The 14,536-nt window shown below is 54.5% G+C and overlaps 2 protein-coding genes across 2 annotated transcripts in view; both read right to left on the bottom strand.

Annotated features, from left to right (window-relative positions):
- LOC108534085 (coiled-coil domain-containing protein 57-like) overlaps window positions 1-5,267 on the bottom strand; it is a 22,089-nt gene extending 16,822 nt beyond the window's left edge. The window contains 1 exon segment of the mRNA XM_017879186.1: window positions 4,694-5,267. Coding sequence (XP_017734675.1) covers window positions 4,694-4,814 — 121 coding nt within the window. The 5' untranslated portion in view covers window positions 4,815-5,267.
- Window positions 5,268-9,552: 4,285 nt separating this feature from the next.
- Window positions 9,553-14,536, bottom strand: part of LOC108534258 (coiled-coil domain-containing protein 57-like) — a 63,744-nt gene continuing 58,760 nt past the window's right edge. Inside the window, exon 15 of the mRNA XM_017879544.1 lies at window positions 9,553-11,266. Coding sequence (XP_017735033.1) covers window positions 10,730-11,266 — 537 coding nt within the window. The 3' untranslated portion in view covers window positions 9,553-10,729. The remainder of the gene's footprint in view (window positions 11,267-14,536) is intronic.

Below are 14,536 nucleotides of genomic sequence, written 5' to 3'. Positions count from 1 at the left end.
AAAAAAAAAAAAAAAAAAAAAAAAAATAGCTAGGCTGAACCCGGGAGGCGGAGGCTGCATTGAGCCATGATCATGTCACTACACTCCAGCCTAGGCAACAGACAGCAAGACTCCATCTCAAAAAAAAAAAAAAAAACAGCTTCCCCAAAGGAACTGAGATCAGACTGATGGCTGACCTCTCTGAAGACATAAGAATATTATCTTCAAAAGAAGTTGAGTAGGGCATGGCGGCATGCATCTGTAGTCCCAGCTACTTGGGAGGCTAAGTGAGCTAAGATGGCACCACCATGCCAGCCTCGGTGTCAGAGTGAGACCCCATCCCTTTAAAAACAAAAAAAAGTTGTAGAAAAATGTCAACATACAGAAAATTCTATTTCTGGCTAAAGCTTCATCCTAGAAAGTCATCTGCAGATACAGAGCGTGCACTCCCCACAGACTCTTGCTGAAGGAGCTGACAAAGCGAAGGGCAGAGATCCCTGAATAAAAGTCCATTTCCCTTTTCTCTTTCCTAGAAAAGATGGGGCTGCCTCGTATCTGAGTCTGAGTAGAAAGCCTTGTGTCCGATCCACTGCTCTCCAGGCTCCTGGAAGACCCCATATCGGTAACAGGGAACTGAGGTCAAGGAGCAGACCTGGGAAGAGCTTCAACCAACTATTTCATAAGATGTGAGCAAAACTTATTACTTCCAAATTAATATATTGTTATAAGATTTTAAATACGTATATGTCATTTAATAAATTAAATGAAAAAGCTACTTCACTATTTATGCACATATGCCTAATAAATAGTATTGAATCAGCTGCCAACTACTGGGAAACAACACAGCGAGATCCCTAATTTGTTCTTTTTCACTAGATCATTTCCAGATGCATCAAAGACTCAGCAGGAAAATGACATAACGATAAGATACCAGCGGCCCCACAGTAAGCCCCCTACATACACACAAAATTAAAGTACAAATTGAAAACAGGAAATCCTTTTACCTATTTAGATTGGCCCTCCAAATAAATTTTCTTTCTCTCTTTTTTTCTGAGACAGTCTTGCTCTGTTGCCCAGGCTGGAGTGCAGTGGCTTGATCTTGGCTCACGGCAACCTCTACCTCCCAGGTTCAAGAGATTCTCCTGCCTCAGCCAGCCAAGTAGCTGGGATTACAGGCATGTGCCTCCACACTTGGTTAATTTTTTTTTCTTTTTTGTATTTTTAGTAGAGACTCGGTTTCACCATGTTGGCCAAGCTGGTCTCAAACTCTTGACCTCAGGTGATCAGGTGGTAGCTCAGACCTGTAATCCCAGCACTTTGGGAGGCTGAGGTGGGCANAAAAAAAAAAAAAAAAAAAACTAGCTGGGTGTGGTGGCACACGCCTGTAATCCCAGCTACTCGGGAGGCTGAGGCAACAGAATCGCTGGAACCCGGCAGGTGGAGGTTGCAGTGAGCCGAGATCACACCACTGTACTCCAGCCTGGGCAACAGAGCAAGACTCTGTCTCAAAAAAAAAGTTAGGTATCATGAAGAAGTTTGCTAGAAACAACATTTTAAGGAATCCCAGCTTTCTACAGGATCAAGGAAATGCCATGTGCGGCTGATTTCTGGAAGGCACAGAGGGAGGGTGAGCTCCAGGCACTGCTCACTCTGTGGGCGGAGGGGCCTGCAGGCAGGGTCCCACAGCACCTGCCTCCTGCTTCCCCCTGCAGGCCCCTGAGTGGGGCTGTTCTCACTCCCCGTCCTGGTCTTGGCCTGAACCCTGCAGCAGGCAGGTGAAGCTCCTTGTCTTGGAGGGGCCCCACCACGTCACCTGCTGGAGTTGGCTCCACAGTCTGAATGGGTATTGGCAGGAACCAGTGTCACCAGAGCACAGGGGACGCCCTGGCACCTCCCCCCACAGCCATGTATATGGGCACCGGCAGCGCGAGACAGGCTGTATGCCTGAAAGCAGCTGAGAGCCAGTGAAGTGATGGTCAGCTTGCTCCCTGCAGAATGGGGCCCCTTCCCAGAGGTGGACAGGTGAGGACATGCACTGAGGCAGCTGCAGGTGACCCCTGGGGCACCAGTGCTGGGGCAGAGTAACTGTTGTGAAGTGGACTAGAGAAGCATCTAGAAACAGCCGCAGGCAGAGCAGGTCCTGCTAAGCCCCTGGCTGGACGACTGTCGCATGTTGAGTAATGATGATATGTTTGTCACAGCTGGCCATTCTGTACTACTTAACGACTGCAGTCACATCATTGTGAACCAGATTAGTGATCTTAGGAAAAAAATGCAGATAGACCAGTCTTGCCTAAACCTCTGCAATCAGGACTGATCTTTTTAATTTTTTAAAATGTTTTTAGAGACTGGATCTCCTGTGTTGCCCAGGCTGGAGTGCAGCGATTCTTCACAGGCAGGATCATACCCACTGCAGCCCCGACCTTCTGTGCTCAGTAATCCTCCCACCTCAGTCTCCCAAGTAGCTGGAACTTCAGGCGCACGACACCATGCCCAGCTAAGAACTCAAGTGTTTAGGTGGGAAGGACGGTCTTCCCAAAAAGAAACAAATGGAGTATGTTAGGTATAATCAAAGCCAAGCCAAAAGTCCCCATTCTTCTCTTCTCACTCTACTTTCTTCTCTAAATTGCCAAGAAATTGACAAACTTCTACTGAGTCCTCCCTGTGGATGTGCGCGTGCATGCACACATGGTCTAACATACAAATGTGTGTGTGCACACGGTCTCACATACAAACGCACGTGCACACAGTCTCACAAACGCGTGTGCAGTCTCACAAATGCGTGTGCAGTCTCACATACAAACGCATGTGCACACACATACAAATGCACATGCACAGTCTCGCACACAAACGCGTGTGCACACACAGTCTCACATACAAATGCATGTGCACACACACACAGTCTTGCCCCAGGGAGTGCTGGGATTGTAGGCGTGAGCCACCACACCCAAACGAGGAGACATCTCTTTAGCCAGATTTGGGCCTGGCGACACAGGAACTGAGGAAGGTAGAAAGTGTCTGGCACTCAGCAGGGGCTCCTCTACTGGATGGGTGGATGGATTTATGCATGGGTAGGTAGGTGGATGAATGACTGGATGATTGGATGGATGGGTGGATGGGTGAGTGAAAGGATGGATAGGTGGGTGGGATAAGTGGTTGGATAAATGGATGGATATGTGGGAGAATGGGTAGATGGATGGATGGATGGATGAACGGATAGATGGATGAATGGATGGGTGGATGCATGGATAGATGAATGGATGGATGAATGGGTGGATGGGTGGATGGATAGATGGATGGATGGGTTGGTGGATGAGTGAGTGGATAATTGGATGCATGGCTGGAGAGAATAGATGGATGGGTGGATGGGTGGGTGAATGGATGGATAGATAAGTGGGATAAGTGGTTGGATGGATAGATGGATGGATGGATGCATGGACGGATGGATGGATGGATGGATGGATGGATAGGTGAGTGTGTGGGTAGGCGGATGGATGGATGGATGGGTGGGTGGGTGAATGGATGAATGGGTGGGCGGATGGGTAGATATATGCATGGTTGGGTGGGTGGGTGGATAGATGGATGGATAGGTGGGTGGATGGATGGATGGATACATTAATAGATGGATAGGTGGATGGGTGTATGAATGGATGGATGGATGGATGGGTGGGTGGATGGATAGATGGATGGGTGGGTGGGTGAATGGATGAATGGGTGGGTGGATGGGTAGATGGATGCATGGTTGGGTGGGTAGGTGGATGGATGAGTGGATGGACACATGGATGGGTGGATGGGTGGGTGGATGGATGGATGGATGGATGGATGGATGGATGGATGGATAGGTGGGTGGATGGATGGGTGGATGGATGGTAGATGGATGGATGGATGGGTGGGTGGGTAAGTGGACAGATGGATGGGTGAGTGGGTGAATAGATGAATGGGTGGGTGGATGGGTAAATGGATGGATGGTTGGGTGGGTGAGCAGATGGATGGATGGGTGGGTAGATGGAGGGATGGGTGGGTGGGTAGATGGATGGATGGGTAGATGGATCGGTGAGTGGGATAAGTGGTTGGATGGATGGATGGATGGATGGATATACAGGTGGGTAGATGGATGGGTGGGTGGATGGTGGAAGGATGAGTGGGTGGATGAACGGATGGGTGGGTGGGTAGATGGGTAGGTAAATGGATGGATGGGTGGGTGGGTGGGTGAATGGATGGGTAGAAGGATGGGTGGTTGGATGGATGGATAGGTAGGTGGGTGGATGCATGGAGGAACAGATGAATGACTCACTGAAACACTCAGTCATAAAGCCAGTGTCCCTTGCCTTTCTTAGGAAGTCAGCCCGGGTGTGTCTGTGTCCAACAGGCCCAGCCTCCACCTCGGTCAGGAGACACTGCTGTCTTTATCTGGAGAAGTCTATGGTCATCTTTGCTGCTCGCCACAGAGCCGCACAGAAATGCCAGCTGCTTTGCTAAACTGCCGCGTTGTTCTCACCATGGTGCCAGCAAAGTGGGTTCCCAGAGCGTCCGCAGCTGAGATGAGGTCCTGCTCTGTACAGTGGCCTCCAACCAGGCCCCACTCACAAGAGGGGCTTCTGCACTCCTTTGGGCCTTCCTGAGAAGGCTGCGGCCAGAGCCCTCCCACTGACCCCAGGCGCACACCCAGAACCTGGCCTGCACCCAGGCCATGGCCTCCACTTCCCGGACTCACCTTTGGGCCAGCCCAGCTCTGCACGGAGCCTGTTCCCCATCTCGATGAGCTGCTCCTTCTCCAGGCGGAGGCTAAGGATTTTTCTGGCTGCCTCCTTCAGCTTCCTCTGGAGTTGGTGCATAGATAAGGTCTGGGGGGCGCGTGCCACCGGCTGGAGGTGCAGGAAAAGCTCTCCCTGGTCCTCGGCCTCCACAGGCTCTCCCTTGGCAAGGCCCTGTAACAGAACTCACAGGTAGACACCCCTGCGAGGCTGCCCTCATGGGAGGACGCTGGGGTGCCTGCCCACGGAGCCTCTTCACCTGCTCTCCCAGGGTGGGCACTGCTGGGTGCCACCACTGGGTGACGTCCTTCCAAAAGAAAGACAAAAAGGGTTGCTGCTCCCAATGCTTCAGTAGGTCCTTCTCTTCCACAAATAGAATAAAGGCCCACAGATCTCCCAGGCCAGGGTGGCCCCCGGGCCCTCACAGCCCTCTGCCTCCTTCCCGCCATCCCTGCCTTCTGGTCACATATGCCTTTGTGTCTTTCTTTTTTTTTTTTTTTGAGACAGAGTCTCGCTCTGTCGCCCAGGCTGGAGTGCAGTGGCCGGATCTCAGCTCACTGCAAGCTCCGCCTCCCAGGTTCACGCCATTCTCCTGCCTCAGCCTCCCGAGTAGCTGGGACTACAGGCGCCCACCACCTCGCCCGGCTAGTTTTTTGTATTTTAGTAGAGACAGGGTTTCACCGTGTTAGCCAGGATGGTCTCGATCTCCTGACCTCGTGATCCGCCCGTCTCGGCCTCCCAAAGTGCTGGGATTACAGGCTTGAGCCACCGCGCCCGGCTCCTTTGTCTTTCAAGTGAACACAGTGAGAATCTCAGGACATCCAACCAGCACAGCAGCTCCCCAGGGAGAGCAGAGAGAAGGCTGTGGCCTCTAGCAGTGCCCAGGACTCAGGAGGACACCTCCCGCTGGCGTGGCTTGGCCCTCCTCCACTCCTTGGGGTCCCTCCTTTCTCTACCTGCCGGATGGACACCCCACAACCACGCTGCAGGCTGACTGTGGCTTCCCTCCTGAAGCAGGCGCAGGGGGAGCACAAAGGCCGTGGAGAGGGAGAGGCCGACACAGGGGCAGTGGAGCTGGCTGGGCTCCCCCTCAGCACCCCAGGCCTGGGCCAACCCTAGATCTGAACCCCTGGGAATCACTGTGTTGTCCTTGCTCAGCCTGGCCTGGACGTGCGGCCTACACCATGCCAGTGCTACAGAGTGCAATCCCAACACAAAGGGATGCCTGGACCAAAAATGGGGGCACAGGAAAAACCAGTGGTGTCCAGGCCCTGGTGAGACGGAAGCCGACGACCTACTTCTCCCGTGCCGCTCCTGGCCCCTGTGAGGAGCCAAGCTGCACCTTGTCCTGGCCACACGAGCTCTGAGTCCCTGGAACAGGCCAGCACACCCTGTCCCTGCCAGCTTCCTGGTATGCCTCTCCAGGGCTGGCAGGTGCTGCTGCCTTCCAGGTGCTGCTGTTCTTCGGATGGCCTGGGGCGCATCCACCGTATGCAGTGCCTCTGGGCATGTGCCGCAGGTTCATGTGGGACGCTCGGGGGGCCGCAAGGATGACACAGCAAAGGGGAGAAATGTCTGCCTTCCTCTTGGACAGAGAAAGTTCTATGGCACCGCAGGCCCCGGCCAAGGCCAGGTGCAGGGCAGCCCCCACAGAGGCTCGCCACAGGCCTGAGCCCGAGTCCAGACTCACTTCCTCCAGTGAGCGGGCCTCGTGCCTGCTCCGTGAGCACCCTTGGCGAGTGTGGCACAGAGGCTCACTCGTGGCCCTGGGAGGATGGGCAGGAATGGGCTCTTGGGCCTAGGAGAGGCCAAGGCAGATCTGGAGGAAGGGAGGTCTTGTGCTGGTAAAACAGATTGCAGATGGTGCAGGGCTAGGGGAGAGCAGCCAGGCGGTGAGACTCCAAGTCTGGGTCTAAAGCCCTGGGTCCCCTACAGGAATGCACTGGGTTATTTTGTTACTTTAACTGAGGAAAGAACAATCCTGAAAACAGATTTTGCAAACCTCAAAACACTTAGAGATTTAAGAGACAATTCCCTCTTCAAAAGCAGTCCCCTCTGCCCGCAAAGACGCCCTGATGTTGCCCCAGGTTCTTGCGGCTGGTGCCAGGCTTGAGGGGCACTGAGGGGCCTTCTTGCTGTTGACCCCACAGGCACAGGAAGGAGGGCACAGATTGCAGGGCCCATGTCCTAGTCATGTGATTCTGCACACAGTGACCTGGGGGGCAGGGAGTGAATGATTCTACCTCTCTTGGATTCAGTTTCTGGTAAAATGTTATTTGGTAAAAGTTTATTTTGATGATTCTCTAAAATCTTTCCACAAAATAAGATTTCTACAGCCTGAGACATATTCAGGAATGTCTTCACCACTGCGTGCTCCAGGGGCTGCCCACCCATCTGCCCCCATGCCTGGGACTGCCCCAGCACCCCCCTCGTGAGGGGGAGATGTCTCCATGTATCCGGACAATTAGGAGGAAATTAGAAGGAAACTTTGGTCTGCTGAAATGTCTTCACGTCTTGAGGACACGTGTGAGTGAGTGACACAGAGAAGTCCTTCTCAGAGGCTGAGGCCTGGAACTGGTACAGTGGGTTCCATCAGGCTGGGCCGGCGCTCACCACCCCACAGTCACTCCAACGCCTCTCGGCAGAGCCGGCACCAATGCCATGGCCAACACTGCCCCCCAGTGGACCCAGGGACACAACACATCCTCCAATTCAGCCCTGGCGGCCAGTGCCTGGGGGGAAGTTTTATGTTTTACGGACTAGAGGCAGTTGATGTGGGTGGTGCAGTCAGGGAAGGGCAAAGCCAGGCTGTGCGACTCAGCCTAGTGGGGCCTGCCTGGGAGCAGAGCGACCCACTGTTGTCCACAGGCTCTCCCTCTGCCACAGGAGAAGTGGGAACACGTGCCTCTGCACACACCTGGCCTCGGCTTTGCAGGCCTGGCTCCTTGGCTGGGGCCGGGGAAGGGACCAGCTTTTGTCAGGGGTGCTGGGGGACACTCCCTGGGCCCCTGTGCGCTTCCTCACTGGCCCTGCACAGGCTTCCTGCACTACAGGAGGTAGGCTGGAGACGCTGCGCTGCATCACACCTCAGTACTTGGTGGACGCACACAATATGTGACCCGGTCCATTGCCTGTGTGCAAATGTCACCAACCATCCGGATAACGCCCTGACGCTGTCTCTCCTGTGCAGGGTCCAGGGTCCCACGTGGCATTTCTATGGATGATGCCCTGACTCTGTCTCTCCTGTGCAGGGTCCAGGGTCCCATGTGACGTTTCTATGGATAATGCCCTGACGCTCTCTCCTGTGCAGGGACCACAGTCCCACGTGGCATTTCTATACTGTCTCTCCTGTGCAGGGTCCACACTCCCACGTGGTGTTTCTACCGATAATGCCCTGACGCTGTCTCTCCTGTGCAGGGTCCAGGGTCCCACGTGGTGTTTCTACGGATGATGCCCTGACGCTCTCTCCTGTGCAGGGACCACGGTTCCACATGGCATTACTACACTGTCTCTCCTGCGCAGGGTCCAGGGTCCCACCTGGCGTTTCTACGTGGGGTCTCCCAGGTCTCCTAACTGGAGTGGCTCCCCAGCTTCCATGTTTGGGCACCCACCAAGCGTGTAGAAGTCCCTCTGTTTGGGCCTGCCTGAGGTTTCTTCATGCTTAAGCTCAGGTTCTGCATCTTTGGCAGGGACCCCGAGAGTGAGTCTGTACCGTCTCAGTGTGGCCCGCCTGGAGGCGGGTACACCCAGCACTGGCGATGGGAGCTCTGATCACTCGGCTCAGCTGGGGTCCAACAGGCTGCTCCACTGGAAAGCCAGCATTACCCTTGAAAATAAGTCACGTGTGGGAGATGCTGCTTTGCGTCTGATGGGAATCCCTCTGGCTCAGTACCCATCTGTGATCGCCCAGCGTGCCTTTCCTGTCACGTTCCCTGGCTGGCACTCTCATGTGGAGGAGCACCCCGTTCCCCTGACTGATCTGTCCATTGCTATCAGCCTGGCCCCATTATTTCCTGGTTGAGTCCATGGATTATGGTCTTCAACGTCACTGCCTATTGGCCTAGATCTCGTCAGTGGGGGCCCCTTTTCTGCTGGTTCGCGTGCCCTCCGAACCTGCCTCCATGCTGGAGCTCCGGCTCCTGTGAGCACAGCAGGAACCATGGAACCAGTGCCTGCAACTGTGGAACTGACATCTGCTGTGGCCGAGTCCAGGCTGCGGGCCCTCTCAGGACACAGCTGGGATCAGATGCACACACAGCTCTACCCACTTCTCTCTATACCCAACATAACGGACACACTGATCCTCTACCGGAGGGCCCCGCCCCCTTCTCCATCTGGGCTCCTTTCCCAGCGGCAAGCAGCAATGACCTGGGCCCGCCCTCGTCTCCAGGAGCTCAGCCATGTTGCTTGGCAGAGGACAGAGCCATGGTGGGCCTCAACTGGGTGGAGAGCCCGGCCACAGGATGCTCAGACCCAGGAGGAGCCTGGAGCCCGACTGTCACCTCCATGCACATAGACACAGAGCCTGGAGTGTTTGCCCCGCCTGTGCCTTAGCTCCAATAACTGGGATTGGGCTGCAGGTGGCTTCAGCTCCCACTCTGTCTGCTATGGGATTTAATTCCTCAATTTAAAATTCTGCTTATTTGGGCCAGGCACGGTAATCCCACCACTTTGGGAGGCTGAGGCAGGCAGATCACTTGAGACCAGCCTGACCAACATGGTGAAACCCTGTCTCTACCGAAAATACAAAAATTGGCTGGACGTGGTACACCTGTAATCTCAGCTACTTGGGGGGCTGAGGCAGAATTGCTTGAACCCGGGAGGAGGAGGTTATGGTGAGCCAAGATAGCACCAGTGCACTCCAGACTGGGCAACAGTGTGAGACTGTCTCAAAAAAAAGAAAAAGAAAAAAAATTCTGCTTATTTGTATAAATTCTTGCCCCTTCATTCTAAACAAGTGGGAAGACAGTGAACTACACAAGGGCTGCCAGTGAGAGCTCCTGGGGCCCCTTGCTGCCCAAGGAGGCGCCCACCCATGTCCAGGAACACACGGCGTTCAGGTGGGTGGGACACGTGTGGGGGTGCAGACATGCTTACCCCCCGCTGTGCTGCTAGCTGGCCCAGGGGCCACAGCCCCCACCGGGCAGGAGCCACCCTGGAGTGGCTGGACTGGGAGCCCAGGAGGGCTAGGGTGCTGGGGACCCCTGAGGACAGCACCTCCGTACCAAAGATACAGGGGCAGGTGCAGCTCAATATCTTACCAACCAGCTCAGCCCTTCCTGTGCACACTGGCTGGGCACCTGCTGGGGCCTCAGGCTCCCTCCGCCTTCTCATACCTGCTCTGTCGTCCCCCTGAGGCATCCTCATGGTCTTGCCCATCCCATGCCAAGGCAGCTCTGGCCTGCTCCTCACTGTCCTGGAGCCTGAGACAGCCACGGCCCCATCTTCCTCAGTCCACTCTATTCCAGTCCGAGTCCCTGGGGTCCTGCTCCCCAAGCATGGTACCCTGGAGATCCGCGCTGTCTTCCACTTTGTGCCTTCTAGACATCATCTACCGTCCCTGAAACCTTCTGTGGATTCATAGGTCACACAGGTCATAGCTTGCTACAGTTACCCCAATTACCAACAGTCTGGGGTACGAAGACAGGGAGGCTGGGCAATCTGTCCTTCACAGCCTTTCCCTCTGGCCTTAGGTAGGAAGAAGGGAGCCCTGCTGGTCGGCTCTGCCAAGCTTCAGAATCAGGACCTGGGGTCATCTCCACAGCACAGAGCTGTGGCTCAAACCCAGCCATGGAGTTGGGGGTCACTCCCTTGGGGCCAAGGGCCTGACCAGGACCAGGATAGGAGTGCCGTGGCATGGAGCAGCTGCGTGGCTCTGAACGCAGCAGTGAGGGCCATGTGGCCCCCTCCCCACGCAGGGAGGGCCCACCGCTAGGCATGGGGCAGGCAGGACTGTGCACGCAGATGCCCCCTCAGCAGGCCGTCAAGGCCCTGCATTAAAGCAAACATGAGCCACCTTCAGTGTGTGAGTTTCCAACACAAGATGCTGTTAGCTGAAGGGAGGACTGAGATGGGCCCGGGCCTGTCCCCACCAACAGGGCGTCAAGGTGAAGGACCAGAAAAAGAGGAAGCAAGCGGAGGAAGAAGGCGGAGGAAGAAGGGGGAGAAGGGTGGAGCAGGGCCCACTTCCAGGCACAGCCTTCACTGCAGCTCTCGTCCCACCTGAGCTCCCAGGGCATACAGGCAGCAACGCTGGCAGAGCACAGGCAAGGACAGTTTCTGTGGCAGGAGCCTCGACAGGCAGGTGGCAGGAGGAGCTGGCGGGCACCCACCTCTCTCCCTAGGGTCACGGCGTCCGAGGCTGGGGGCTGCTTCTTGCCTGAAGGGTCTGCTCCCCCATGCTGGGCTATCCTGAGATGCTTCCCCAGCTCAGCCACCTGCTTCCGCAGCTCCAAAACCTCCAGGTGTACCTGGTCCACCTCACGGGGAAGTTCATGCTGGAAAACGGCCGGCTCCAGGGGTTCCCGCAGCACCTAGAGCCATTTCAAAGGCAGTGTAAGGAATCAAAGCAGTGGCTGGGCTGCAGCAGGCCCCTGGGGCACCAACAGGAAGCGCTGTGAGTGTGGGGAAAGAACATGGGAGCCTGAGATCAGGGCCTCCTCCCCAGCTGGATGCAACTGCCCTCTGCCCTCCGCCCCCAACCACAGCCGCTGATCCTCCTGCCCCGCCCAGCTGGCCCCGGCGGCTCCCCTGTACCCTGCTCTGGACTCCCAGGCTGGTGGGGAGAATCCGTGCATGGACAGAGGCAGAGTGCCTCGAAACCCCTTCCTGAGCCCTCCTTCCAGGGAGAAATAAAGGTCTCCAGAATTGCAAGTAACCAGTAGGAGGTGTAGATTTTTCTCTTCTGCTAATCAAAGGGGGCAGAAATGGGGAGGCCAGAGGGAGGCAGGCCAGGAGGTCGGAGGGCTGAGGCTATTGAAAGGTAGGTGGATAGGCCGGGTGCGGAGGCTCAGGCCTGTAATCCCAGCACTTTGGGAGGCCGCAGCGGGCGGATCACGGGGTCAGAAGATCGAGACCATCCTGGCTAACACGGTGAAACCCCGTCTCTACTAAAAATACAAAAAATTAGCCGGGCGTGGTGGCGGGCGCCTGTAGTCCCAGCTACTCGGGAGGCTGAGGCAGGAGAATGCCGTGAACCCAGGAGGTGGAGCTTGCAGTGAGCTGAGATCCGGCCACTGCACTCCAGCCTGGGCGACAGAGCGAGACTCCGTCTCAAAAAAAAAAAAAAAAAAAGAAAGAAAGGCAGGTGGAGGCCAACAAGAGGCCCGAGTGAATGGGGGGCTGGGGGAGGGGAGTCGCAGGCCACAGAGTACCTCCGGGAGGCAACAGGCTGGCCATGAGACCCACCCTGGGGGCCCTGGGCTGGCCTCCAGCTCTGGCTGCCTCTCTCACTGACCACACCACTCCCGGCGAGAGGAGGGAAGAAGAGCAGAGCAGGTGAGAAAGATGAATGCCTCCCTGCACCAGAGCCTTCCCGCCTCATTCCCAGTAACATAAAATATTACTTTCCCTATTCCAGGGACTCCTACGGTGAATTCCTTATGACTATTTCATTTTGAATTTGCCACCTACACAAAAATAAAGGTTATTATTTAATTTACAGACACTAAGTAAAAACCCAACCAAACAATATTACTTCAAGGTGAACATTTTCCCCAGGATAATCAAATCATCTATGATTAACCAAGGTAAAATTAAAAGCTTGTATTTATTTGTATTTATTTACTTATTTTATTCAGACGGCATCTTACTTTGTTGCCTCGGCTGGTCTCAAACTCCTGAACTCAAGCGATCCTCTGCCTCAGCCTCCCAGAGTGTTGGGATTACACCTGTGAGTCACCACATCCAGCCTGTTTTTATTTTCAGAGACAGGGTCTTGCTCTGTCGCCCAGGCTGGGGCGCAGTGGCGCGATCGTGGCACAGTGGCGCGATCATGGCTCACTGCAGCCTCAACCATCTGGGCTCAAGCAATCCTCAGCCTCCTAAGTAGCTGTGATTACAGATGCACCACCATTCTTGGCTAATTATTTCAGTTTTTAGTACAGATGGGGTCTTGCTGTGTTGCCCAGGCTGGTTTCAAACTGCCGAGCTCAAATAATCCTCCCACCTCACCCTCCCAAAGTGTGGGGATTACAGGCATGAGCCACCGTGCCCAGTCTTGTTTAGTTTTTGTAGGGACAAGGTCTCCCTATGTTACCCAGGCTGTTCTCAAACTCCTGGGCTCAAGTGATGTTCCCGTCTCAGCCTCCCAAAGTGTTGTGACTACAGGTGTGTACCACCGTGCCCAGCCTAAAAGCTTTTTAAATGTTTATTTCTTGTCTGTAGGATTTGTGTGGGAAATGGGGGAAACAGCAACTGCAAAGTGTCGGGGATCTGGAGCCCTGTCATGGGTACACGGATCTTCAACCGCCTCGACTGGAGCCCCTCACGTGTACACGGATCTTCCTCGACAGGAGCCCCTCACGTGTACACGGATCTTCAACCCCCCCCCCCGACTGGAGGACTGAAGCCCCTCACGGGTACACGGATCTTCAACCCCCCTCGACTGAAGCCCCTCACGTGTACACGGATCTTCAACCACCTCGACAGAAATGGAAAAGTAGCCAAGTTCCTCTTCACTGCAACAACAAAGATGCACTTCCAATCAAGGTGAGACGTTAGGCATCAGGAGAAAATGAGAGGTATGAGGGGTAATGCACATGTTAATTAGCCTCATTTAGCCATTCCACAGTGTGTACATGTTTCAGAACATCATGTCACACACCACAGAGATATACAATTTATTTTTGTCATTTTCTTTTTTTTTTTTTGAGATGGAGTCTTGCTTTGTCGCCCAGGCTGGAGTGCAGTGGCACAATCTCAGCTCACCGCAACCTCCACCTCCTGGGTTCAAGCGATTGACTGCCCTGCCTCAGCCTCCCAAGTAGCTGGGATTACAGGCACGCACCACCACGCCTGGCTAATTTTTTGTATTTTAGTAGACACGGGGCTTCACCATGTTGGCCAAGACGGTCTCAATCTCCTGACCTGGTGATCTGCACACCTCGGCCTCCCAAGGTGCTGGGATTACAGGCATGAGCCACCTCACCCAGTCATATTTGTCAATTTCAATCAATCCATCAAACATCTGAGGAAGATTAAAAAAAGGCATCCAATTTCTGGAGCACTGCCTCCTCCCTCGGCAGATGGGAAATCTGGAATACTTTGTTTCTAGAGAGATGTTCTGCATTAGGGAAGACGCAGAGGCTGCAGGGAAGGTGTGATTTACATATTTACAATGTGAGAGGACATGTGGAAGTTCCCTCGTTACGTCGCCTCACAAGGAATAAAGGCAACGGGATGAGGACAGCACGACTCAGAAGCACAAGCAACAGGAGACATGAACAATGGGACTGGATCAAAACTGGAGACATTCGGTGTCCTTCAAAGGACACCATCAAGAAAGTGAAAAGACAGGCCGGGTGCAGTGGCTTATACCTGTAATGCCAGCACTTTCGGAGGCGGAGGTGGGAAGATCACCTGAGGTCAGGAGTTTGAGACCAGCCTGGTGAAACCCCCTTTCTACTAAAAATACAAAAATTAGCTGGCCATGGTGGCTCACACCTGTAATCCCAGCTACTTGGGAGGCTGAGGCAGGATAATTGCTTGAACCTGGGAGGTGGAGGTTGCAGTCAGCCGAGATCACGTCACTGCACTCCAGCCTGGGTGACAGAGTGAGACTCTGTCTCAAAAAAAAAAAAAAA

The sequence above is a fragment of the Rhinopithecus bieti genome, unplaced genomic scaffold, assembly GCF_001698545.2.
Source record: "Rhinopithecus bieti isolate Rb0 unplaced genomic scaffold, ASM169854v2 scaffold_9899, whole genome shotgun sequence".
Classification (NCBI taxonomy): domain Eukaryota; kingdom Metazoa; phylum Chordata; class Mammalia; order Primates; family Cercopithecidae; genus Rhinopithecus; species Rhinopithecus bieti.
Note: the sequence above shows the minus strand (reverse complement) of the source record. Positions and strands in the feature narration are given on the sequence as shown.